Source organism: Malaya genurostris, chromosome 3 (assembly GCF_030247185.1).
Source record: "Malaya genurostris strain Urasoe2022 chromosome 3, Malgen_1.1, whole genome shotgun sequence".
Classification (NCBI taxonomy): Eukaryota; Metazoa; Arthropoda; class Insecta; order Diptera; family Culicidae; genus Malaya; species Malaya genurostris.
The window spans coordinates 57,637,945-57,665,178 of record NC_080572.1 but is presented as its reverse complement, the minus strand read 5'-3'; the positions used below and the strand labels follow the sequence as shown (position 1 = coordinate 57,665,178).

At 37.9% G+C, this 27,234-nt stretch overlaps 1 protein-coding gene across 4 annotated transcripts; it reads left to right on the top strand.

Moving 5' to 3' along the window:
• The first annotated feature begins 1,492 nt into the window (after window positions 1-1,492).
• LOC131434546 (uncharacterized) lies at window positions 1,493-27,197 on the top strand. Of its 4 annotated transcripts, none has more exons than XM_058601363.1 (7): window positions 1,493-1,624; window positions 8,907-11,599; window positions 11,658-14,508; window positions 24,496-25,709; window positions 25,779-25,902; window positions 26,270-26,449; window positions 26,518-27,197. In XM_058601363.1, exons 2-7 carry the CDS (start codon window positions 8,976-8,978, stop codon window positions 26,812-26,814), a joined length of 7,290 nt encoding a protein of 2,429 aa, XP_058457346.1. In that variant the 5' UTR covers window positions 1,493-1,624; window positions 8,907-8,975; the 3' UTR covers window positions 26,815-27,197. The 4 variants fall into 4 exon arrangements, with proteins under 4 accessions (XP_058457346.1, XP_058457345.1, XP_058457347.1 ...); XM_058601362.1 differs by lacking the exon at window positions 1,493-1,624 and adding an exon at window positions 1,892-2,489; XM_058601364.1 differs by lacking the exon at window positions 1,493-1,624 and adding an exon at window positions 2,567-2,933.
• The last annotated feature ends 37 nt before the right edge of the window (window positions 27,198-27,234 follow it).

Below are 27,234 nucleotides of genomic sequence, written 5' to 3'. Positions count from 1 at the left end.
TTTTCTATCATATTTTCCATGGGTTGCTATCAGCTTAGATTGAAATCAGTCTTCAATTTAGCAACGCCATCGCTCGGTATTATATTCACCGTATCATGTCAAATGTATGGTTGCACAGTGCTGCTATTTATCGTGCGCACTAGTTTGTCATTTTCCTCACTTATTTGAATGTACGAGTTTTGAAACGGATTCAACTGTGGGCACCAAGCTCGCAAAAATATCCGCCAAATATCTTGGTAATAAGATGTCTTTGGAACAGGTAAATCTTTTGTTTCCAAATAGTAAGGTTTAACCTTTGCAAACGCTTGACGTTTTGGCGTTTGCTTAGATTTTTCAACACAAAAAATAAAAAGTACCTATTACTTGACTACTTTTTACTTTATTTTGAATTGTTTTGAATCTTTTCTTTCATTCAATCTTTCCATTGTTGGCAAAATACAAGTGAGTTCGATTAATAACCTAAAATTGAGTATACCGCATTCAACTTTAAATCAAATCGATGAAATTCCATAATTGAGTGAATATACTAGTTATAGATGTATACTAGTTATAGATATAACTAACTTTTCTGCACATTTTTAAGTGATCGATATGGGAACTACTTTACTAAAATCTAGATCATTGAACGGTGTCCCGAGACTGGAAGGAATGTGCTCAAAATTAGGTAGTTTTTTGGTTCTGTGAATAAACAGAAGAAACTCATCTGATCACTAGTATCTCGTGGGTAAACTTAGGGCATATTCAGGAGTGTTCTAGTTCTAGATGCATAATTTATGTCAGTTTTAAAATTTAAATCAAAAAATTATAACAAAATTAACTGGCAGCCCCAGCAGCGTTTTATCTGTGTTTCAAATATAGAAAAAATAGAACGGCAGGTATACCAGTTTTAAATTTGACAGTAGAACTGGTCGAATAAATAAAACTAAAACGGATTGCTGGGAATACGTTTATTTCAGTTCCATTTACATTATAGACCACCTATATGAATCTTGCAGCTGCTGAATTTGCTCTTATAATGCAATGAATGACATTTACACGTGAGACTCTTCCGTATGGAATAATTTGATAACGAAATAGCATGAATAACTTTGAATCTAGAGCCACAACTTTCCGCCTAACTATTATTAGCCAATACATTAAACCAATTTAATGCTGCTGTAATAGGTTTCCAGTTTTATATCGGTACAGAATTTAAAACAAAAACTAAAACACGAACAATGCTAACGCTTCAGAAGCAACACTCAAACATATGATTACCACCCTGCTATGTTTACCACCACCTAACAGCTACTCTTCATCAACATTGGAATAACAACAACCACGTGCTAATGCCGGGTAGTCAACGAAGAGAAAGAGAGTTGATGGCACATGAGATCAAAGTGAGAGCTTTTTTCAGACAAACGCCTGTGAGTAGCGAGAATGTGCTCCCGGTTTCTCATTTTGATTTTGACAGCTACATTCTGATTCGACCGAATTGGGAAACAAACGCTTCAAACATTCAGCTAATCGTATGTCAAAGTGCTCGGACCAAGTGTTCGGTGATTTCAAGTGATATTTTCATGAAATTACTTATTCGAATTGTTTTTAGTGCGCAAAATTGTTTCACTCTAGTTATAATCTATCGGTAGGTATTGTTTTCCAACGCTACAGATGCAGTTTACTCCAACATGTGAAATGAAAATGTTAGCTTTGAACACGGGAAGGCGGCCGCCATTTTCATTTTCTGTCTTGACTGATTCCACCTGACTACCGTACCGCAAGTGTGTGTTTACACTGCGCACGTCATTTTTCTAGTGTGAAATGGAAACGCTTTCGTTGCAAACGCTTGAAAACGACGCACATTGGAGGTGCCTAGCGAACAATTAGTCGTAGTGCAGTTGAACCATTTTTTCTGTTATGTAGTTCATAGTTTAATCATTTTTTGATTGCAAATTGGAAGTGATTGCATTTTCGGTGTTCAGCAGATTTTTCTTTTTGCGTACCTACGAAAAATCTAACATGGCGGACACTGAAACAAGATGGCCGCTTAGCTAGTCGCTTAGCTTACATCTGAAATATCAAACGTTACACTCTGATAAACTTTCTGCGACTTGTGTTTGTATCTCCCAATTCTATCCCTTCGCGTTAGCCTGCTTAGATGGCTCCTCGCGCCGTAGTGGGTTTGTGTTTTGTTTTTCCCTGTTTTACGGTCTCGCGCGCACATTAGTGATACTATTACGGTATTTTTTCACCATTCACTCACGAGACAAAGTGTAGCTCTCTCGCCTCCATGGAAGCATTCATCGGTAGCACGTAGCCGAACCATCACAGCACAGCTGAATCAATTGTATGTGACAGAGGCACGGTATCAAAGGTGAACACAAATCTAGAAGCTTGCCAGAAAGGATTTCTAAAGGTTTCACCTTATTGCGGCAGATGAAAAACTGAAAAAGTTTTGTTTTGTTTTATATGGCGACCTATTGCAATGCGATGCATATGAAAGGCAGAAGGTAAATCGTATTGAAAACTTTCTTCTTCCTGTGTATGTATAGTGCGGTGGTGTTCCTTCGGTTCTTATAAAAGAGTTTATGACAGCCATCTTATCTTTTTGGATTCTAATTACAAAATCATTCCGAGAAATATAGTTTGACCACACTAAGCACTGTGAAAATTGTGTAACTCGAAAATGCTATAAAGATGTGCTGAATAAGTTGAAATTGATTATCGTCTAGGATTATCAAATGTTAGATTGGAGAGATGAAATATGGGTGTGTCTAAATGGCGTTTTGGCTAAACTTTTGAATAGTGAAATATGGCAGATATGTTCTATAAGTGAATAGTTTATTCGAAATGTGAAAGCGGCGTCCATTTTGTTTTTTTTGCGGATAAGAGGCCATGTTGGATTTTCATGAGCATGACTAATGATTATGATAATTGAAGGTAGACATTTTTAGGTAATATCAAAATTAAAGAATTATAGTGATGCAACATATAATATTAGTTGAAGCCTGCGCGATGAATATTCATTCAATTAGGCGATACTCATGAAAAACTAAAAAAAATAATGTGCTCATTTAGTTTTTTTTGCAGTAGTTATTCAACTTACAAGAATACAGTATTTACGTTTCATTTTTGACTCATCAGTACATAACAGTTCAAAGTGATGCGATAGTGAAAAATAACATGTTTTCTAAAAAAATTTGTTTCGCCGTACACGTCACCAAAGGTACTATCTGTGAATGACAGTTTCTCTTTGTTTACTTTCTCTTCCGATTACAGTACTATTGACAACCCGTTACTCTAATTATTTATGTAGAACAATGACAATCCATCTGTACTATCGAAATTAATTAAAAATATTATCCGTAATAATGGAAAGAGAAGGTAAACAAAGAGGAACTACCATTTTCGAATAGCAATGGTAATAGCAGAACCGATATTAATAAACTTAGATTCAAATGAAAGGTCTTGTGTTTCATAAAAAAAATCCTGAATTTTCGGATCTAACTTTCGATTCCGGGTTTAAAGACATGTGTGAAAAATTTCATCAACCCTATTCATTCCCGGTTCCTGAAGCAGCGGAAGTAGTGATCGAAAGACTCCTAAAGAGGACTAATATCAATTTCTCTGAAATGGCTGAATTGTATATTCAAATTAAAGATTATACTTTCTAATAAAATATTCCTGAATATTATCTCATTCCAATGTACAGTTCTGGAATTACACAGTGATTAGTATTTGATTCCGTGATTAAGAGCGACTAATTTGTTCTCAAAACTATTCCAAGTCTTCTTAGTTGCTAGTCATACGATCCGACTTGATCTGTACCGGTCCCCGGATTCCGGTTCCAGATGTACCATAAAGAGCCAAAAAAATAGAATACTTCCTTTTCTCTGAAAAGGTTGTTAAAAACTTAGATTCAAAAGAAAGTTCTTATGATCTCATAAAAAATTTCTTCAATTTTATCCAGATATAATCTCCGGTTCAGACAACGGTTTTTATTTACTAAGCGATTTTCCATATATGTTATAAAGATATAAAATAAGGTTAACGTTTGATATATTTTGTTCATTCTAGCCTGACATTCTGACGCAATAAATCAAGTGTACCCTAAGCATCTCATTTCGGTTGGTACAGGTTTAGAGTTTCAATTCCAGTATCAAGAATTCCGTTCCCGATTATAGTTACAATTCCAGCTTCAAAATTTAGTTCCAGATACAGAATCCAATTCCAGAATTAAGCATTCAGATGCAGATTTTAGTTTCTAATGGAGAAGGAATATTCTGCTGTTTTTGCGTTGCACATCAGATAAATGACATCAATATTGTTGAAAAATCGGAGTTAATTAATCGGAATCAAACTTAATTATTCGGTTCTTTTAAGAGTCAATTCAGTTCATTTTCGCAAAGAATCACTACGATATTTTATTCCTTTGATATTAGAAATCGATCTTTTGTATATTGGCTAAGTACATCGATCGTAGTTCACGCAGTTTTCGCTCTGGAGTGGGAAAAAATTACAACGCGAATTATTTTGTGCGCCGTTCGCAGTGTGAGTTTCGCTTCAAACATGGGTATTCAGCTAATGGTCGTTTGAATTGGAACAAAAAACACCGAAATTCCACAAATTAGGTTTTAAGGTCTATAAAAATTTACAAAAGGTGTTTCAGAATTATTCAATTATTGAAATATGCAAATTAGAAATCAAACAAATTTGTTGAACTGTTAACAGTGCGAACTTCACCCCAAAAGAGTGTAAATAAAACCAATATTCCGCTGCTATGCGTTCGAAAAAAATTAATTGTTCTCCGATTTATATATATATTGTTTTAACAATTCCAATTATTGACATATTACATATTACAATCATACCAGCATCAAATATTTTTTAAAAAAAACGTGTTATGAACTTTTATGCCGTTTTTAATATTATTTATTGTCAATACTTACCCTTGGATTGTTGAAAAGCCCCAAGAAAGAGAAATAAGCAAATAAAATTTTACTTATAAATCGCGTACAAACATTTCTGTTCATTCACTGATGAAAAAAAGCTCTTTTTTATAATAAATACACAACTAGACTTTGCAAGACAAAAATCTTGACTAAAATCAAACAGATCATTGTTGATGTTGGAGGGATTTTGTTCTACAACCATTTTTTATAACATTTCATGCTCCAACTGTTGAAAAAGATATTTTCAGTATAAATAAATCCATACTAAAAGCTGTTCACATCACAGATATTAGCGATTTTTACGATTCATGATTTCCATGACTTGAGTGAACAAATTAAATAGATACATGACGGTTCCCCGAAAAATCCACTCAATCCACTCCAAAGTAAATTTCAACAGTTGGTTTCAAGCATGGAATAGTAAAATTTGCGAGAATTATTCATTTTTCATTTTGACTGTCTGAAAGTAACCGAAAAGTTCAGATTCGAACTACCTTGCTCGTTAGCGTTTTTGCAAATGATGAAACCATAAGTAAAAATGTGACATTTTCACATCACGGACTATTGATGAAATACATTAAGCGAATAATCATAACAAACTATTTATGAATATCGAGACCCCTTAATGGAATGGATTTCTGCTTGGTTCCGTATGTCTTACACGAGAATTATTTATGTCATTTTTCATGATTACTAAGTAATGGCATTCTAAATTTATTTGAGGAATTCATCATTACTGCACTTACACGTTCATTGAAAATGACATTACTTTTTAGTAATGACACTTTTAGTGATCGTGTAAAGGCCGCTTTAGTCTTATGAAACCCTTAGTTGCTTTTTCCCCGTGTTCGAAACACGGGTAAAGGTTGACTATCCGCATCCGATCGAACCAAGCTGGGTGCCGGCGAAAAAAAAAACGACGACTCCAGTGAATAAATGGTAAAAGCGATTCACACGTGACATCAGCCAACTATCACCAGCTTGGAACGGTTACGGAACGACAACATTAATTGTAAGCATTTCTTATGGATACAAACAACGTCAACGGAGCATTTTGACATCCGGTACGTGAATAATATCCGACTAAAGAAATTCTTAATTTAATCTTGGCATCTACCGAAGTTGATTAATCGTCTGAATCGTATTTGATACTGAAATTTCCTGATGAAAACGAACCAATCTCATTTGTAATGTGTCCATGTGCAGCTCAGCCATAGCCGATGCAGAAACAAAGTCGAGGTCGGAACGGTCTGCTCAGCCTAATGCGGGTCAACCTTAAAACCCTGTTTAAGTTGTCAGTTTTTTCATGTTTTAATTCCCACAATAAAACTTTTTAACTTTTTCTCGATTATCGGTTGATTTTTCAAAAGGTCGTATAAGCAATTGACGGTTTCTCTTTGTTCACTTTTTCTTTCTATTATTGTACCGTATGTGTCAAGGTTTTCATAAACTTTACAGTACTGACCGATTGTCGAAGGTAAAATAATATTAAATATTATCATCGTAGTCATAAGCGGCGGCCCTTACGCGAGAATTATTTTTGTCATTTTTAATGATGACTAAGTAATGATATTTCAAATTTGCATGGAGAACTCGTCATTACTGCACCTTACACGTTCATTAAAATGATATTGTTTTTTAGTAATGACACTTTCAATGATCGTGTAAGGTCTGCTATAGATAGTTGAAGAAAATTCTCGGTTGATTTTCCAGAAGGCCGTAACAGCAAGTTTCTCTTTGTTCACTCTCTCTTTCGATTATTGTGATGTGGTCTAAAAAGATTTTCTTGGATTTCACAGTTTTGTTTGGAAGTCGAACGTTCATTCTATGTAGGGATGGGTATCGAGAGGTAAAGTATCGATACTTGGTATCGCGATACCGTTTTGTAATTTCAGGTATCGGTATCGATACTATAGGAAAAAGTATCGATACTTATTATCGGTATCGGTATCGATCGAAAATGCAAGCTAGGCCGCTTTTGATTAAACTAGTCTTCAAATAATGACCTCCCCAAAGATCCACAACGCTGTTGATTGGTTTTGAGATCCTTTGTTCACCTTTTGAGTTACAGACAATTTCAGTTATTTGAGAATATCTTTTGCAATTGATCTTTTTTTTATATTTCAATACCTCGCGAGAATACCTTTCCAACGAGATATAGATGAGTTTTATCAAACAAGTTCGCGCTTGCGGAGTTATTAAAAACGATATCATCTCACTTCTTAGTTGATTGGGTCTGTTTCTTCTATGAAAACCAAAATTCGTTATCCAAACTGGATAAGAACACTCATTGAAAGTAAAAGTGAAAGACGTCAAAAGACAACTTTTGTCGCCCATTATCCTACTGGCTAATGAAAATAGGCGTACGGATGGTACTTAGGTCCCCAATACTGAAGTATTTTTTTTGCTAATTGATATTAATGAGAAAACTTATGGCAAATCGATTCCCATGTATGCAGAGGGTTGCAAGTTCTTGGTACCGGGTTTCTGTTAAAAAAAAACCTTCATTCAAATTATGTTTTAATAGTTAGGTCGATTATTTTAAATTATATGCTCTTACAGAACTTCGATACATACTTACATCAGAAATTATTTTAACAATGGGAATGATCTTACTAAGAGTTGTATACTTTTCTTTGAACATTTCTTTGGTTGCCAGACAGAATGGGCGCTTTTGGTGTCGCTGGTTGCTATTTGATTGACTATTAGTGTGGGATCTAGATAATGTTTACTTTAAGCTAGTATCGACAGGTATCGACCATGGAAATATCGATACCACGCGATACCACTTTGCAAGGTATCGATCCTAAAAAATCGATACTTTAGGCTTAAGTATCGATACCTTGAAGTATCGCAGTATCGATACCCATCCCTAATTCTATGCCAAGTTCGTTGTTGCTAAATATCTGTGATATTTAGCTGTGAAAGTTGATTTTTTATGTTTGATTATAAATGTGATATCGTTATGAAACGTGCGGTGCCAAATTGTAATACTGACTTTCACAATCGATGAAGTGTTGTATTTTACTTCATTTTGTTTACTTTGCTCTCACTGACTTGCTAGCTTTGAAGGCCCCGAAGTAGAGTGACTATAATCAGAGTGGCGACAGCTGTTCGTTTGGAATGACAGCTCCCAGTTCCAAACGAGCAAACGACCTGTCAATTCAATGTAAAGCTAATGGAATGTTTGGAATTGTTGCCAAAATTACGGATGAGATGTCGTCACTCTGGTTATAGGCACTCTACCCCGAAGGACTGAGATGTTGGTTACGATAGCACTAGCTGGAGCGCCTTATTGTTGCCACCGGGCTGTTCTATGCAAAGAGTTAAGTGATAAACGTGTAAACCGCTTGGTAATTAATAGAAGAGAAAGTAAACAAAGAGAAACTGTCACTTGCTGTTACGGCCTTCTGGAAAATCAACCGAGAATTTAGTGTATTGTTATTGTCATTTTCGTTTGAAAAAACTAAAACTGATCCAGGGCAGTTTCCTAAAACAAACATTTTTCACGAAACTGTGTTGATTTCGCACTTAGCAACCGGTTTCGATACTGACTCGATTTTCAGTTCAACAACGTTGAAACTAGGTTCGAAACTGGTTTCAAACAAACAGTTTGACAGCAGTTACAGTGGAAACCAGGTTTTAGCCCTCGTGGTCTATAGACCGGATACAAGAAATGCGTTACGAAGAGCTGGACGACGAAGATTATCACTAATCCAAAGGGGCATATCACTCAACTCTGGACTCATTCATTCAATCCCTCTTAAATTTTCATATACTGGCAAAGTCTGTTTTGAAAGGAAACTAAGCCGGGATTATACAAAGTTTAGAGATTTGCCCCTTGTGTATCCTCCAAGGGATGTTGTGATTTTCATCCAAATACACAAATTCAAAAATTCCATACTGCAATAGAATAAAAAGGAGCTTCTGAAATAAAACAATAAAATTGTAATGTTTTTTTCGAATTTGTTGCAGACATTTTAGCCGACCTACCGACCATCATGTTCAAGGCTAACCGGCAATGAGTTCCTGAAACAAACTTTTATGGGTACCGGAGTGCGGAAAGGCCGGAGACCGTATCTGATTCCAACCGCCAAACGTGCTTTGTACCACCGTCTGTTCCGAAAGCTCTGTAAACGGAGTTACCAACGCCGTAATCTCGGGAAACGACGGTCCAAGCTACTTAACCTGTACTCTCGGCTGATGCATAAACAGTTCCTGACACACGGATTGAATGCTCGCCACCGAGGGCATTGTTTGGTGCTGGACAAACGATTTGGAGCACCCTGTAAAGGAACAATTCCCAGCTACTTCCGGAAGCGTTTACTGAAGCGACGTTTTGAGGAAAAGTACAGCTCGAACGAAAATGAACCGAATGAGAGGGTGATTGCAGTGGATGACGATTGTGGATTAGATACGGATTCGAGTAACGATGACACAGTTCTTGTAGATGAAGAAGATCGCCATAAGGTCGAAAGGAAAAAACATCCGGAGATACCAGACCCGACCAAATTTTCAATACTTAAACAGGAAATCAAAGAATATTGTGCTGTTCAAGAAAAGATTCAAATTGTACTATCAATGCTGAAGTCCCGAGCGAATGAGTTAATGAACGAGCATGACAGTGTGACGGAAGACGTTGACAGACAGGAAGAGGCAAACAATCTGCACTCCGAAGTAAAATGTGAAGAAACGGATTTTGATGCTGCTGAACTAGAGTCGCTGGCTGAGAAATATTACAACTCAGATGATGACGATGTCAAAGAGGTTAAGACCGATGAGAATGACGAGTCCGTGGAGGTGGAAGAAGAAAGCTCAAAGCCAGAAATTGTGTTCGTAGACATGGGTGCTTTGGACGACAGTTCCTGTAATGATCTGGAGCAAGTTGACTCTAAAGACAATCTGATTATACACAAAAGCCTCAAGGATATTTCCAAAATTGATCTGCTTGATCCTACTTTCAGTACCATCAAATTGGAACCTGTCGATAAGAAACATTCCGTTGTTGATTCACTGTTCAGCAAGTTTAATTTAAAACTTCCAGACTCACCATCGAAGTCTACATCGAACACTTTGAATGAAGAAGAAGAGAAGATCATTGGAAGGCTTCGTGATCGTAGAAAGACGGGTTCGAAGCCATGCTACGTGGATGATGAAGTTGAACCTAAGAAAGTTCGTCCGTCTAAGATATTCGATAAGATACACAAGAAACTGAATATTGAGCTTGCAAATTCAAATTCGAATTCTTCAACAGAATTTTACGGCTTCGATGAGGGGGAGGTAGTCAAACTAGATAAACCCAGCGTTCCAGGGCTTCTACCAACGCCCATCGTTAAAAAATCTCGTCCGAATGCACCGTTCCTAGCGCATGGCACTTGCTTTGAAGACATCAAAATTGAGAATCGTGACGATCTATTCCGTGAGGAAGGGCTAATTTCATTCGGATCACTTCCACCTCGGCTTGAGTGTCCTCGAAGGCCAGATGATATGGTTCGACCTAGAACGGTAGCTCAAAAACGAATTCTATTGCAGAAGAAAAATGATGTCCGTTATCTGATGATAGACAATGAGTCTAAGATCTTCTACGAGCTCGAAAAGCGTAGTAAAAACATTGACGCCGAATTGGACTTTGAGCGAATGCAAGAGTTACAAGATCAGAACATCCCCTTTACTCGAGATACATGGCGTGCATTGGCTTGGTTGAGAACCGAGAAGGGCAGATATTACTTTCAAACATTGCGTGTTGACAATCATTCCATTAAGCTCAGTGGTTGTCGAGGTAATCACTTCAGCAAACGACATAGCAAAAAGCAACTCTCCGCACCGGTAACGGTTCCGCGCAAACACGTTTGCCGTTGTCCGGAGCTACCAACTAACATTGAAATAGATCTCAGTGCGATTGCTCCGCCTGGTAGTACACAAGTAGTTGTGAAACCGGAGTCTGAAGAATCAGCATGTTTTATCTCCGATGCGGACAAAAAACTACTCTGCAGTAGCACAAACCGTATGATCATCACCCGACCAGGACCACTTTCGTCCAAACTACGCAACAACACTAAAGTTTTTCCTCACTCCGAAGAGGATGCCTATCTGGGTCCATTAGAAATCCTCGAAATGCCACGGGTAGAGATCGAAGTATTTCCCAGAATCGACCGTCCTTTAGATCCTACTGTGAAACCGTATCTCAAAATGATTCTTCCATTCCGAGGAATCACCGAAAAATGGGCCCGCTTTTCCGTTTCCACACTGAAAACCCCGGATCGGGATGAAACGGATTCCCGGTCATTTTCATTTTCCCTTCCCTACAACAACAATCAACACCGACTACTTATTCGACGGCGGCTACTGGAATCCACTACGACAATGGAAAAGCATACGCTGTCGGCTGAAAGTTTGCAAAAGTTCGAAGCCGAACAAAAATTGCCACTAACGTTCCGGAAGCATTTGGAAGAACCTAGCGAGCCTGTAGATCCGGTTGAGAAAGAATGTGCTGATATACTGGCCGAAATGACCGATGCTGTTGCGATCGGTTTGGCTGAAGATCTTTTCATTGGACAAGACCCTGATGGCGATTATACCAAAGAGGATAAACCAGTACATAAACCGGCCTGTATACAGGACAATGTTGGCAAATCAAGCGAGTGTGCTGCCAAATCCAAACGAATGATGTGAGTACAAATACAAACAAATTTCCATTCCAGATTGACATGTATTTCCATTTTTCAGACGAGAAATGAAGCGCCTTAATGCAACCATTATCGAAAGTATCCCACAGCCGTTATCAGCCTCCGGGGCCCTAGGAGATGATTCAAAGTTACGCTGTGATCAACAGTACTGTTCGAAGGGCTGCATTTGCGATGTGTTCACTGGCGGACGGTATACGACCAGTGGAAACAAAAATCACTGCAGTAAAATTGATTGCATCTTCGGGTGCGATTGTGGCTACGAAAAGAAACGAACGGCATCCGTTGATGCACGAAAAGATTCATCGTCAGATCTGCGAGAAGACGGACTCAGTTCGCTTTCCAACGAAGATGTCAAATATTTACGGGAGAAGGCAACGGCTCGATTGGCCAAGGAAGAACGTGAGTTTACCCCGACGGTGATCATGACTACCAACAGTACAGTACTGGTACGCAACACGGAAATGGAAGCACGGAGACACAAGAAAAAACCGAAAAAGTATGATGACTATTATAATGGAGACAATGTGAGATGTATCATCAACGGAATTATTCCCGATGAAGGAGAGCCCAACCCCCGGGACGTTATTGTGGAGCGTGTAAAACCCAAAGTGGCGATAGATCGACCTTTGAGTACACTGGAGAAAATTCGACACAGCCATGTAGTATTGAACAAACTGCAAGATTTAGATGAAATTGAGGCGTGGTGCATGGTACACTGTTTGTATCGTTGCTACTGTCGCGGTAATGCCACTTCTGGAAAACCTTTCAAATTTAACGAAGAAAGTAACATAGTTCTTCCAACACCTGCTGTGACTCCGGCACCTGATGCACTGTTACAAGTGTACGAACCTCGCCGGAGGCGTTTGTATTCGTTTGAGAAACCGGACGAGATGATGGAGGAAATTCAACCACCGGTGAGGAAGCGAGATAGTTCGGAAGAATCGTACAAACCGTGGAGTGAGCGAAGGAAGAAAAAACGGCGAACTATAGAAGAACACTCCGAACCATCGACTTTGGAAGCGAAGTGTGCTAGCGAATGTGTTTCTACCTCAACAAGAGCCTCAATTGAGGATCTGCAAATTACTGACGGGCAAACATGTCGGCGAGTGATTCCGGCCAATCGAAATTTCTATAAAACCAGAAACTACTACCGCAAAGAACGGTATCAACGTGATATTGCGGAATGCAAACGCAAAAATCCGTTTGCAGATAAACGACTTCGGCAGCTGCTTGAACGGTGCGAGAAATCATTTATCAATGAACGCAAACAGGAGATTGAAAATTCGATGCGAAATACCTTTTCTAGTGTAAAAACCCCTCCACCGAAGCGTACTCAGGAGCCTATTTACATAGATATCGTGGGTGATGACTTAAAAATCGAAAAGCATTCCGTATTGAGCCCCTTGATGGACTCTAATAAGGTGCTAATATTTTGTGGGAAAAAGAAATACTACGTTGAAAGTGAGTCTCTAGAAAACGGAAAACTGAATTTAATGAACATCGCGAAGAAATTCCGAACTACAGTTTACGTAATCAAAAAAGTTCTCGATGAACCACTTGCCAAAAACATCACTTTTAGCTACAAGGACGAAAGTATTACTGTTCGGGGTCGAGCGTACCGTAAAAATCTACCGTACGAACAATCAGCAAACGAACATGTCGATTTAAATTCCAACTGCGACAGTGAAGAACAATTGTCCACTCCGTCACTGGTGCAAGAGTCAGGTTCGGAAAGTGATGCGCAAAAGTTGATGTTAGATCAAGTAAATTCCGATATCATGCACACGATGCAGCACATTCGGGAGATGCTAAGGAAGAACACACTGAAGCTTAACCCACCCAAAAAAGGTATCCTGTACTTATTCCGATGGGAAAAGTTTCTGCAAGCCTTCAACGAAGAACTGCTAGATGTTTGGGACATAAAGTTTCAAAACGGTACAGAGCTGGTTGTAATCACTACCGATACAGCCAACAAAAGTACTCCATCGTTCAAAAACACCAAATCAGTTCGCTTGGTCCGTCGGTGTACATTCGATACCAAAGAAGTATCTTTGCTAACCCAAATGGTCGTTTACCAACTAAGTAATCCAGAAACTAACAAACTGTCGCTGGTTCTCTTCGGAACGGAAAATTACTGGAGATTTTGTGGTTTCATTAAATCTTCTAACGACTCCCTCAACAAAGGCGTTGAGGTTCGGCCCACACCAACGTCACATCCTAAACTAGCACCCAAAATCAACCGTTACTTTGAAGCATTCGTAGCTAGTAGGAAGGTAAAAGCGGAAACAGTTGCGGTGGAATTCAAACAACCAGTCGCACCTACACCCGAAGCTCCATTGCCAATTAAAGATGAAGAACCCATTCCAACGCCGCACCAGAAACAGCATGCCATTCCAACTAAAATCTCAACCTTCAAAACTAACGTCAAGCTAATGGAAACCAAAATTAAAGATTTCAAAAACATTGCCATCCCGAATGTTGGAACGCGGCGTTGGTTCATGCTGAACGTGATTAACGACTTCAGCGATATCTATATTCCGAGCTGGAAATCATGCCTTACCTACGGAAGAATTAGACAAGCAATTCAACTGGCCAATCGTTACGGGAAAACTGTCAAATTGACCTCAATTGTGCTGAAAAACAACCAGGAAGACGTACTGCCACAAATTTATGCTGCTCCCGGGCAGGGTGATTGCATCTTTCTGGGACCGTACACCTATACACAAAATATCGACCTTATGCTGTGTCAGAATGTCGATGGGAAAATGTATACCCGAGAAGAGTACGAAAGAAACAATCATATTGTGCGAACGGAGCAGACCACCGGTTCGTGGTTGTACATGAAGCCTATCGTGCAAACTGCGGCTGCGCATCTTCAGGCAATGACAAAGGTAAGTTATTCATTTGGAGTCATATCGAATATTGAGTTTTAAACTGATGACTTTGCGTGTGTGTGTTTAACGTATCTCAAGCCCCAAACTCCTGAATTTTATTCGAATCCGACTTCCGGTTCCGGAATTACAGAGTAATATGTGCAAAAAAATGAAAATAACTGCACTTACTTTTCTCAGAGACGGCTGTACCGATTCTCACAAACTAGGATTCAAATAAAAGGTACAATTGTCCTATACAAAGTTCCTGAGTTGTATATTGATCCGGTTCCGGAGTTACAGGATGATTAGCGAAAAAAATCTTATTTCAAATTACTTCCTCACTTTTCTCAGAGATGGCGTGACCGATTCCAACAAACTTAAATTCAAATGAAAGGTATCATGATCCCATACAAAACTGCCAAATTCCATCCGGATCCGACTTCCGGTTCTGGAATTATATGGTGAAGTGTGTTAAAAATTGGATACCATCACTTGAAGCGACGAAACAAAAAACCCGTAAAAATGTCTCAATTTGCCTCGAAACTAATCCAATTGGTAGTCATTGTCAATAGACAACCAAATAACTCGAGTCCGGCTATGTTGGTTCTTGTTTTCTGATTCTGGAAGCACCGGAAATAAAAAGTAAAATAATTTCTCAACTTGCCTCAAAACTGTTCCAATTGGTAGTCATTGTCAGTAGACGGCCAAACATTAATTTGGCTTTCTTTGTTCTTGGATTTTTGATGAACGACCGAAGATTGTAGTCATAGACTCACAAATGGATCCCTGTCACTTTTCTCGAACCAACTTCGATTATACCGGTTTCCAGATTCCGGTTTCGGAAGTACCTCTTTTCGTTTCCTCAGAGATGGCCTTACCGACCTGACTTCTTTTTCACAGGTTTTTAACTTAGTATGTGCTTACATGTGAATAAAGCAGAAAATTTCGAACTCCAATTTAAAAACTAAGAAATTCCCAGATTTGAAAACAGCTAACCTCACTTCTTCGAATTTGAAAATTCATATTACGATTCCTATATAAATTCTAATCAAACCACGGAACGAGCAATCGCAGACGAGTTGACTGGATTCTTCAATAGATTGTGATGTTCCGGATAGATTTTTCAGGTACAATTCGGAGCGCATGTATCTGGGTCATTTGTTCATGGATTTGTCATATTCATCTAGATTCGAAAAAGATTCTTCGATACTGTACGCTTAAAAATGAATTCATTTGTCGACTGGGTCGTGTGCGCACTGGAAGCTTCATTTACAAGCAAAACAGTGACTCGTAAATGGATTCAGTTTAGAACAAATTTGATCAAGTTTTTTACCACCAGGAGTAAAACGCTTCAGAAGATTCGGAATAAAATTCTGAAAGTTATCTTAAAGCGACCTCCTTGGTTTAAAACCATAGACTCACATATATAAAATTATTAAATGCAATCACCCTATTCTGTATTTCGATCGAATCGGATTTTTTCGAACGAATGTAAAATTTGCATTCTCTAATTCGATCGAGGTATGCTTTTGTATGGAAAACTCGAATCGATCGAGCTACAGAATGCCAAATTTCGAATTCGATCGAAACAATCCGATTCGAACGAAAAACAGAATCGGGGTAAATTTCTCATAGTATCAAACCCAGTGAAATTTGTCCACCCGCATAAGTCCGATCATCGGACCGATTGAGCACGATATGGGGCCGATCGTAGCGCGTCGATCGGTCCGTCATCGGACAATTCTGCACCATTTGCATCAACCGCGTCGACCTAAAAAAGTTTTATGTTTACATTATGTATCGCTATAGGAACAGAGCGAAGGAACATCAAACAAGGCATTTTCGAGCCGACGTCTTCCCGATAGGATGTAAAATACATTCTTTTGTTTCGATCATAGAGGCTTTAACCTTCAGGTCATTCGCCTCTTACGGCCAGAAAAACTCTGGCCCTATGTTCGGTGTTGTAAATCCAACCCCGATATATCCCATCCCCAGGGTTGCCACATTTAAATCTGCATTTTTCAGAAGAAAAATCTGAAAATCTGTATCGGGAGCTCAAAAATCTGTATTGAAAATCTGTATATAGAAGTGATAAGAAATCGAAGCACAACGGAATAAAAAGTCTTTAGAACCCAAATTTAACGAAACCAAAACTTTTCTTACTCTGAATTTTATGATTTTGTCGTTGAAAAAACGCTGGAAGTTGTTTTTGCGTTGGAGCCTTTCCAAATAATGATTTGACGAAAAACTTTCAAAATCCAATCTGAAAGTGAAACTTAATCTGATCTCTTTTTAGAATTAACACACAATCAGGATAATGTTTTCGCTTTGAAATAATAATCAATACCATCATATAATATATTTTAACTTGATCTTTATTCAATTTTTAATCCACGCTATCAAAAATCTGTACAAATCAGTATTTTTTGCCAAAAATCTGTAATCTGCATATACAGAATCTTGGTCACAAATAAATCTGAAAAATCTGTAAAATGAAGATCAATCTGTATATGTGGCAACCCTGCCCATCCCCTGAATATCAGACATCCGCTTTCTGCTTTGGTATTTCTTCACTCTTTTGTTCTAGCGATACACTCTGTAAGCTTGAAACGCAATCAAAAGCTTTCTTGGACGATGCGTCCGATGTTCGGACTTACTGGGAAGCTACTCAAGATAAGTGAACTGCGATTTTACGTGTCGAAAAAATCAATTATGGAAAATTCCATTGTAAATTTTATCGTTCGCAAACAATGTAAGCGCATAAACTAGGTTAAATTTCTATTTGATCACTTGAAAAAGCTTTTAGTTTAGTGCATCCGCCATCATCTTTATTCTTGTTTTTATTTTTTTTATTGTTTCATTTTTAATGTAATTGTGCTTGGTCGAGTCTTGCATACAACCCAATATTTTTTTATGCGAGATAAACTAAGTGTTTTTAGTTGGTTACTGTTTGCTACAATAAATGAATAAAGTGAATGTGTTTTTCAACCGCAAAACCAGTACTAAAGTCCTGCAGATTCTAACTGTCATATAAATTGTTTCATTGAATATTTATAAGCTTTCTTCCTGTTCCCGCTACATTGACCGAAAAGCTCCTCAAATTCACAATAGATAAGAATAAGATAACAAGATGCATCTCTTCTTGGAAAAGAAGCTAGTTGTCTGGATCAGTCCTAGAAACAAACCGGCCTTCTGTGACGGTGCCATCTTGATGGAACTAATATCAGAACGTCAAAAATCAGCTGATTGACACATGAATTAACAATCAGTAATGCAATCGATTTTCGCTTTACCTTGTTTTTTTTGTCCGAAAGTTTGACTGAGTCAATTCTCTCATAATATTATATCTGTTTGTTTATAGGACCGAAGCTTTTTTGGCTTCGATTTTTTTGGCACGACTGAGCACAATGACATTAAAAATGAAACAATTCTTAGATTCACTCAATGAATACAACTTTTTGGTAATGGTGAAATGTGATGTGAAGTGAAGTGAAGCCACCATCAGTTCAAGGACTTGCCAGTGGATGCGGGTAGACTTACAGTAGCTCCGATATGACTCATCCATTCACCTTCTTACTATAGTTGTTACCGAAAAGCGAACAAAAAGGGTTGGGCGGATATGTAAGTAGAGTCACTTACTCGTATTCCGCGGGAATGAAAGATGCTCTTCCAACCATAATATCCAGTGCATGGATGAAGCACATCACTATACATGCTTGAACCCGCCTGATGGTTTGTTTGAGGAGGGCGCGTCAGACTCATTTCAAACCTTCAGAAGGAAACAAGTTTCCTTCAAGTGACTTGGGCTGGCTATCCACAATCCCTCGTCCAGTCATCAATTCGTCCGATGCCCTGAAGCTCCCTCCCTTTTACGTCCCCGTGATAAATGTTTTATATTGATAAATACAATGAAACATAGTGTAATGAAATTAACATAATATAAAATTATATAATAGATTACAAAATAATATAATATATAATAAAACAATATATAAAATAACAGTTAATGTACAGTGTCAGTTTTGCTCTTCTATCTTCGCAATACTGCAGGAAGTAGAATATTTCTCTTCTGATAACAATGATAATATCCACATCTATAAAAATAATATATAAATATTATTATTATTTATGACAAATTAATAATAATAACAATAAATATAATAATGAAAATAATAATAAAAAACAATATAATATAGTACAATGAAATATATAATAAATAATAGAATGAATAAAATGGTATGTTGCGATATGCTATGATATTAAAGGGTGATTTTTTAAGAGCTTGAGAACTTTTTTAAACAATAAAACGCATAAAATTTGCAAAATCTCATCGGTTCTTTATTTTAAACGTTAGATTGGTACATGACATTTACTTTTTGAAGATAATTTCATTTAAATGTTGACCGCGGCTGCGTCTTAGGTGGTCCATTCGGAAAGTCCAATTTTGGGCAACTTTTTCGAGCATTTCGGCCGGAATAGCCCGAATTTCTTCGGAAATGTTGTCTTCCAAAGCTGGAATAGTTACTGGCTTATTTCTGTAGACTTTAGACTTGACGTAGCCCCACAAAAAATAGTCTAAAGGCGTCAAATCGCATGATCTTGGTGGCCAACTTACCGGTCCATTTCTTGAGATGAATTGTTCTCCGAAGTTTTCCCTCAAAATGGCCATAGAATCGCGAGCTGTGTGGCATGTAGCGCCATCTTGTTGAAACCACATGTCTACCAAGTTCAGTTCTTCCATTTTTGGCAACAAAAAGTTTGTTAGCATCGAACGATAGCGATCGCCATTCACTGTAACGTTGCGTCCAACAGCATCTTTGAAAAAATACGGTCCAATGATTCCACCAGCGTACAAACCACACCAAACAGTGCATTTTTCGGGATGCATGGGCAGTTCTTGAACGGCTTCTGGTTGCTCTTCACTCCAAATGCGGCAATTTTGCTTATTTACGTAGCCATTCAACCAGAAATGAGCCTCATCGCTGAACAAAATTTGTCGATAAAAAAGCGGATTTTCCTAATGGACCACCTAAGACGCAGCCGCGGTCAACATTTAAATGAAATTATCTTCAAAAAGTAAATGTCATGTACCAATCTAACGTTTAAAATAAAGAACCGATGAGATTTTGCAAATTTTATGCGTTTTATTGTTTAAAAAAGTTCTCAAGCTCTTAAAAAATCACCCTTTATATTACTTGAATTTATATTTCATTCCTCATCCTCGCATTCTGCCATCAACGCATTCTATCGACCAATTGTCACCGCAGACACACGTGTAAGCATGAAACAGGAACCAGTGAGGACCAAGCTCTCCTTGTGACGACCTTGATATTTAGTTAAAAGATTACTTTAAAAATGATAACTTATAAGGAAAACTAATTTATATTTTGCGCAGAGGTATGTAGTACTACTCATAATAAACCCTATAATATAATATAATACAATATAATATGATATAATGCAATGCAGTATAATACCATACAACATATTATATAATAACATAAAAGATAAAAAAACATGTAAGACGATAATATATGGAATAATCACCCTCATTCTTGTTTACGGTCGTATGCGATACGTTCGAAAGTATATCAAATTCGTATTCCCGTTTACGTTCGAATCAATCACACTTTTAAACATCGTACATGCATAAAAACAACGCCCATCCAACTTTAAACTATCAGTTCTGTAACAGATTTGAGTTGTAATTGAAAATCTTTGATATCATTTGTTATTTGACTTGTTTTTTCACTGATTTTGTATCATCATGCTTGCTCACGTCTGTATCGACCATACGACGAACACATGCTTTCGAACGAATGCGAACAAGCCATTCTTGTTTTAACTCGAACGTGTACGAACGCGACTCCTGTGCAAAAGAAGGATCGGCAGCGCGGGTAGTTTTTTTAGGAAGATTCCAAACGTCAAGAAAGTGACGAATGCTACATAAGAAATAAATATCGTACTCAGGACCAATTTCATTCATGTCGGTAAATGAAATTTTCAAATTAAACTTCATGCAAAGTAAAAAAAGCTTTTAAAATAGCAGTCCGATCAGTAGTATCGGCGAAAAATATGTTGCATTTTTCTTGCAATTTTGTCATGTTTTCGATAGTCTCCATATTTATTACATTGGTAAAATCATGCATTTAATATAAAATAAAACATGTTTACCCATGGCGTATTTTCCATAAAGTACCTAATAGATGTAAAATTTGATGCGTTAAAACTTGGAACCGAGCATATATTCGAAGGCTCACCAGAGAAAAAGAGCATTTTACTATACTGCTATGCTTTCTAAATGTTCTATGCAAAACACAAATTTATGATTTGATTACAAATCACCTTTAGATTCAAAAATAAATAAGTTGGAAATCGGTTAAACTTTTTTTCAATGTGTTCGAACGGTTAATTCGCAAGATTAAACTGACGAATCGAAACCACGGCATTTCGTCTATTCGTCCGTAAACAAGAATGGGACTTTTCGTTCGTACGAATGATATACGAATACACGTATCGTTTGAAGCTAAACTGGCATACTTTCTAGTGTTTCGTATATGGTTAATCACAAGAATTGAATTGAAGAAGTTTACTGATATTTGAATATTTTGTGGCATACGAGTCGCGTTCGAATTCATTCGAGTGAAAACGAGATTGGCTTATTCGTATTCGTTCGAAAGTATCCGTTCGTCGTATGGTCGATACGGACGTGAACAAGAATGAGGGTGAATATGCTATAATACAATATAACAGTTAATGTGGCAGTGTAAGTTACGTTCTTCTGATAATAATAATAATAATAATAACACATGATGTAATAAACAACAGAATTATACGTTGTAATATACTATGATAAACATTGCATTTTAGGATGGGCTTTAACTTATGAGTCAATTCGCACCCTCTCATTCTGCTACTAACGCAGAAGGCGATAGCACCCAGTCGACGCCGTTCTATTGACCAAATATCATCATAGACACACGGGGAGGCATGAGATAGGAACTTGTGAGGACTTAGTTATCTCACCATTTGACGACCAACTTTTTGGTAATGGTGAAATAGCTAAAAATTTATTCTAGTTTAATCAATTGTTTGGGAATTCAAATTCGAATCAGAGCAATGATTTCCAATAGATGTGTCGCTTACTTTTTCGAAACCATCGTCTTCGTAAATGTGAACCTGAAAAACGTCTTAGATTGTTAGCATACAAAATAAGACTGTTTGCTATTGATAAAATTTCATGGAGAATTCGCTAATGAGCAGAGTTTCTGGAGGAACAGTGTGTGTTCCGGAAAGTAGGAACTACCGTCCACCAACTCACGAGAGATGAAAAAATGTGTTCAACACTACGACTATGACGATTTTACACATTTAAAAGGTTTTCAGAAAATTTGTGACATGATAATTTGATGTTTAAACTGCATCGCAAAGTGCATCCTTCAGCAAGGATGCTTCGAAGTAAGTATCTTTTCACCTCAGACGCCCAATCTCTTCCGGGAGATGGTATTCTGTCACAGACTTCGGATGACAAAGCTATCCTTCACGAACACCGTATGATCAATGATCTGAAGAATAAATACATAAATCACAGCGAAATCTTAGGAGATCCCCAAAAATGTATTGCCCAGAAAGTACTAATCTCCAGAAATACAAACTCTAGAATGTAACTCTCAGAATGTACCAAAGTGCAGAAAACCATACACTCGAAGGCATTAATCGCTAAAATAGTATTATTGGTATAATATCGTTTGGTATGATGGTTTTTTAGCATAATAGTTATTTGGCATAGACAGAGGTGATTTCTGCGGGGGCGCTGCCCTTCTGCAGTGGCCTGCGCTTCCGACGGCGAGTCGCCAGCGCACCGGCCGTCTCGACCTGAATCATCTATGACGAACACAATATTGTGTAAGCATTAAATAAAATAATTATATAAAATGGAAGTGTGCTATTTACTACCCTTTATCACTAGATCGAATTAACGACGAAAGATTAGCAATTTAAAGAAGCTATGTTTGAATTTAAATAAATATAGCTAAATGATTTCATACCTGTTATATAATTGGATTATTTTTTATCAAACTCGTTATTTTGAGATCCCCTCAGACTAGCAAAGCTTGAAAAGACGCGTACCCAAAAGAAAATTTCGAAGTGTGTCTTCATAATATTGAGGAGACCGGGGCTAAATCGGACACTTTTTAGAAATTGAAAAAAAAAAAACATATTAAAATTGGGTTTTTATCGAAATCATTTCTGCCGCGTTATCTCCAAGCGCGTTTACAAAGTCAATCTATGAATTGAAATATTAGCAGGCTGATAAGATATTTATGCTGTCCAGCTTAACAACGTGTCCGGTCTAACCCCTGTATCCCCTAATAATTTCTTAAGTTTCGGTGGAGGAGGGGTTTAATCTCTCCCCCATGTATACGCGCCTGATTTTAGTAGATGCTTTTCTGGTAAAAGATCTGTTCCTATGTTGTTTCTGTATTATTTTCCATTATGGGGAAACAGTTTCTAGGTATTTGCTTCTTCTGGGAGATGGTATTCTGGAGAATGGTACATTCTGTTGTTTGTCTTTCTACTAATCGATACCATGTGACTATGGTTTTCTGGAGAATGGTACATTCTGGGGAAAATACTTCGTTGCTTTCTTTTCTGGGAAATAGTTTTCGAGAGATTGTCGTACAACCGTAATAGAATATGCAATCCCCACTGTGCTCAAACACACACACACTTAGGTTCCATCGAATTCAAAATAAGATCCAAAAGATGATCCTAAATCTTTTTCCTAAGACAAGGGCCACACCCTAGAACAAAAATAGTTTTATATTTTTGAAAAACGACAGTTTGTCGTGACGTTAATGTTGAGCAAAATAATTAAATGATTATAAGACGACATTTAAATTAAAGAGTGTATCGAAAAGTAGTTAGCAACATTGATTATTGAATAAAATAAACTGCATGTTTTGGGACCCTGTACCTTCCTTCCGAAAGTGCTGTTTGACAATTGCCCAATACCTTTCAATTGGCAGTTCGATGGATTGATGTCCTTTTCCACGAATTGTACATTATTTTTTGACAACCACTGTAGAGCGGAGTTGGCGTAGTGAGCTGAAGCCAAATCCGGCCAGAAGATAGGAGGAGCCTTATGCTTTCTGTACAGTGACAGCATTCTCTTCTTCAAACATTCTTCCTCGTACACCTTGGCGATAATTATGCCATTCGTGAAGAAAATCGACGACCGGTACAAATTGCTTGCCAGACCAACAGCTTCTGCCCAAACTTTTCCATCGCTACAGTGGTATCAGCGTCGTCCAGGTCCTGGTACACCGATTTCGTATAATATTGCGGTCCGGGCAGCGCTCGAGAGTCTTCCTTGGCGTAGGTTTCGTCGTCGATCAGGATGCATCCGTCTTTATTCTGTAGAATCCGGTTATACATTTTTCGCGCTCTTGTTTTGGCCTGAACTTGCTGTACCAGGGACTTTTTCGGCACCTTCTGTTTCCTGTACGATTTCAGGGAGTTCCGAACTTTGATCCGTTGAATCATCCCGATGCTGGTGTTGAACTGCTTGACCAAATCCCGCGTCGACGCCGATGGGTTTTTTCTGATGTACTCAACCACTTTTAAATCCCGGCCGGGCTGGCTGGGACCCGTTTTCCTACCGGATCGGGGCAAATCCTTCATGAAAAGGGTCTTACCGAACTTCTCGGTAATATTTTTGACACTGGTGTGGTCCACTTTCACCCGTTTTGCAATTTCGTTGTACGTGACACCACTTTCTGAGCACCAAGTGTGCAGAATTTTTTTTTCGCGTTTCCGGATCAATTCGACTCATCATTGAAACGATAAACCGTACCGAAACCAATCGATTGCGCAGCTGTTATTGACATGTAAACACACTGCTAGTACATCATAGCAGTTCAATACGAACTGTTTTGTACCGACAAGTCGAACACAGAACGTGAAGAAAACGAACTATATATAATTATTATCTGTTATTTACAGATCGCACCACCCTCGCAAATAGCAACCGTAGCAAGTACTAGCAATGATGATTGCGTCGTAATCGATGATGATGACGATGTTGAAGATGAACCAACGAAAGATGAATCAAATCCTTCAAGAGAAACCGATCTGAATGCAGAATTATGCAAAAATAACAACAGTCAATTGGAATCACTTATACATCAGTTGTACGACAACTCCGACTCCGACGACGGCATCAAAACGGAAACATCGCCGAAGCACTCGACTTCAAAACCATTGGTATCCCAAACTGTCACAGCTGATAAATCTACTAAAAACAATATATCACTATTGGTTGATAAAACAATCGCCGAAAGCAAACAACTACGGGTTACACCAGTTTTGAATGACGGTGGTATTTCCAGTAGACAACTTTCGCCATCTGTTGACACTATCTCGAATGGAGCCAGTATAGAACATGTATCGCGTAATGAAAAAACAGCCTCTGGGAAAGATACGAACATTCTGAAAAGAAAATCTTTGGATACAATTGAGAGAATCAATTCAAGCCCTCCAAAGACAAAAACTGTTCGCTCATCTCTACCGTCTACTTCTTATACTGCCGATGAGGTTGTCTGTTTAGACGATGATGACGAAGACGACTCTACAAAAAATCTACATACCAAACATCCTCCAAAAACAAAGATTCCTTCTAGTACGACAATTTTGAATAGTCAGCAAGCGGCCCTTATCGCTAGTAAAATTAACTTACTGAACCCTAACCAGAAAGGAGTTGTGTACAACCCATCCACCGGAGTCTTACGGATTAAACGCTCAGTTATGAATAGTATCACAGCAGGTTCACCTCTGTCGCTTCCAGCTATACCTTCAAGCTCGAAGCAGTCACCTAGTTCAACAAGCCCTGCAAAAAATTTACCCGAAAAATCACCTACGCTCAAAAGCATACCAACATCTGCTCGTAACGTGCAGGAATCAATGACAACATTGAAACAATCACTGCAGAAGCCGCCAGCAATATCACAATTGGGTACTTCGGCGAACATGCAGCAATCAATCGTTAAACCACCCAAAGTACCAACCGAAGGGATCTTGCGCAGTAACATTCCCGGCCTAGGTCTAGTTCCAGTTCTCTGGTCAAGTAAAGACATAATCATTAAAGTACGCGAGTTGTCCGTTAAACATCAATTCGTCCGACTGTTTAATTTCGAAGCTGCAATTCTTCTACTAAATCGGTACTTCACAAAAAAAAACAACACTCATGAATATTGGATTAATTGTATGAATGATTGTTTTTTTTTCAGATTTATTCGGAAGAATACATACACATTCAAACCATTCTCACTAACCATTGGATGGAAGTTCGAGCCACGATCAACGCCACTTCCGGCGGAAGAGAATCTCATCAACACTATTAGCCTGAGATGTGTAAGTATTCATTTCATAATTACCAGAGAAATCGAGGATGGGACTGAACGACAGAATATTTTTAAAATGACTTGTTTTTGAAGAAAATAATGCTTTTTTTTCTTTAACAGTTTTAATGATCATTAAGGGTCGTTTTTCGGTTGCGCGTTAGGATATACGGAACATTAGCGTCCCATACAAGATCATTAAAAATGTCATTATTAAAAAGTGATGTCATTTTTAATAAAATGTGGATAAAATTGGAATGTCATTATGTAGTAATCATTAAAAATGACAATTATAATTCTCGATCCAAACAATTTATATAATAAAATATAACTTTGAAATTAAATATTATATTACCTAATAGCATTTTCTTCATTATTAGATTGTTTCCCCTGATGGTGTCATCGATTTGTACAAAGCTAGTGAAATTGTTGCGTTTCAAAACACAAAACCAAACTTCTACGAGGAACTCCTGCTGCTACGTCTGTCGATACTTTGCTGCAAAAAAGATCAATACGAGCAAGAGAAGTGCCATAAATTCTTCGAAAACATCTTTATAAAGGTAAAAATAACGAAAACTCTCATAACAATATTACAATAAATATTTTGAACGTGGTTTTCATTTATTAGGCTGCTGCCACTATCCGGGAGCTCAAATCAGCGTCGGAAGCGCTTACTACCCAAAGTACCTTCCTACGTGAACAACAGGCTGAACGACGCGCCTATCTAGCCACGTTAGAGGCTAAACTGGGTAAACGGTCGTTACCGTCAGTCGGCCGTATGGTATCGAAGCGAGTTTCTGTTCCGAAATCGATACTAGACTGTGTTTCGCAGTCCAAGGCAACTTCGACTTCGGCTGATCCGAAACCAGCGGACTCCATCAGTCGACAACAAAAAGAAGCTGTGATTGTTATCGATGACGATTAGGTTCAGAATTGAATGTATCTGAATCGGTCGCTCGGAATGCTAGAATTGTTAAGTATTCTAAGTTACTTTTATTTCGTTCAAAACGGTTTTAGTGTTAAGATGATTTAAGATCAATTATTCGGCAGAACAAAATTATTGTACTAGTCTAGTAGAAGCGTTCTAGCTTATTTCATTCTAAAGCTTCCCGAAGAGCTAAACAATTCGTATCAAAAAAGGATTAGATTAATGTAACATAAAACTAAGCTCTATATCGAACGATCTCGGGTAAGCATGCAACTTCTGTATTCAATTGTCAGACTGTCATCCTCAAGCATGGAGCTTGTGATTGCAAATTCACAAAACTATTTGATAAGCCAAACATCACAATAAAAAGATGCAATAAATTCTAATGCAGATCACTTTGATGACTTACTGGTTATT

Excerpts from the sequence above, each read along its gene's own strand:
- LOC131434546 (XM_058601363.1), top strand. The coding sequence starts at position 8,976 with ATGGGTACCGGAGTGCGGAAAGGCCGGAGACCGTATCTGATTCCAACC. Across the intron at positions 25,903-26,269 it reads ACACTATTAGCCTGAGATGT|ATTGTTTCCCCTGATGGTGT; the intron begins GTAAGTATTCAT and ends CTTCATTATTAG. Across the intron at positions 26,450-26,517 it reads TCGAAAACATCTTTATAAAG|GCTGCTGCCACTATCCGGGA; the intron begins GTAAAAATAACG and ends TTCATTTATTAG.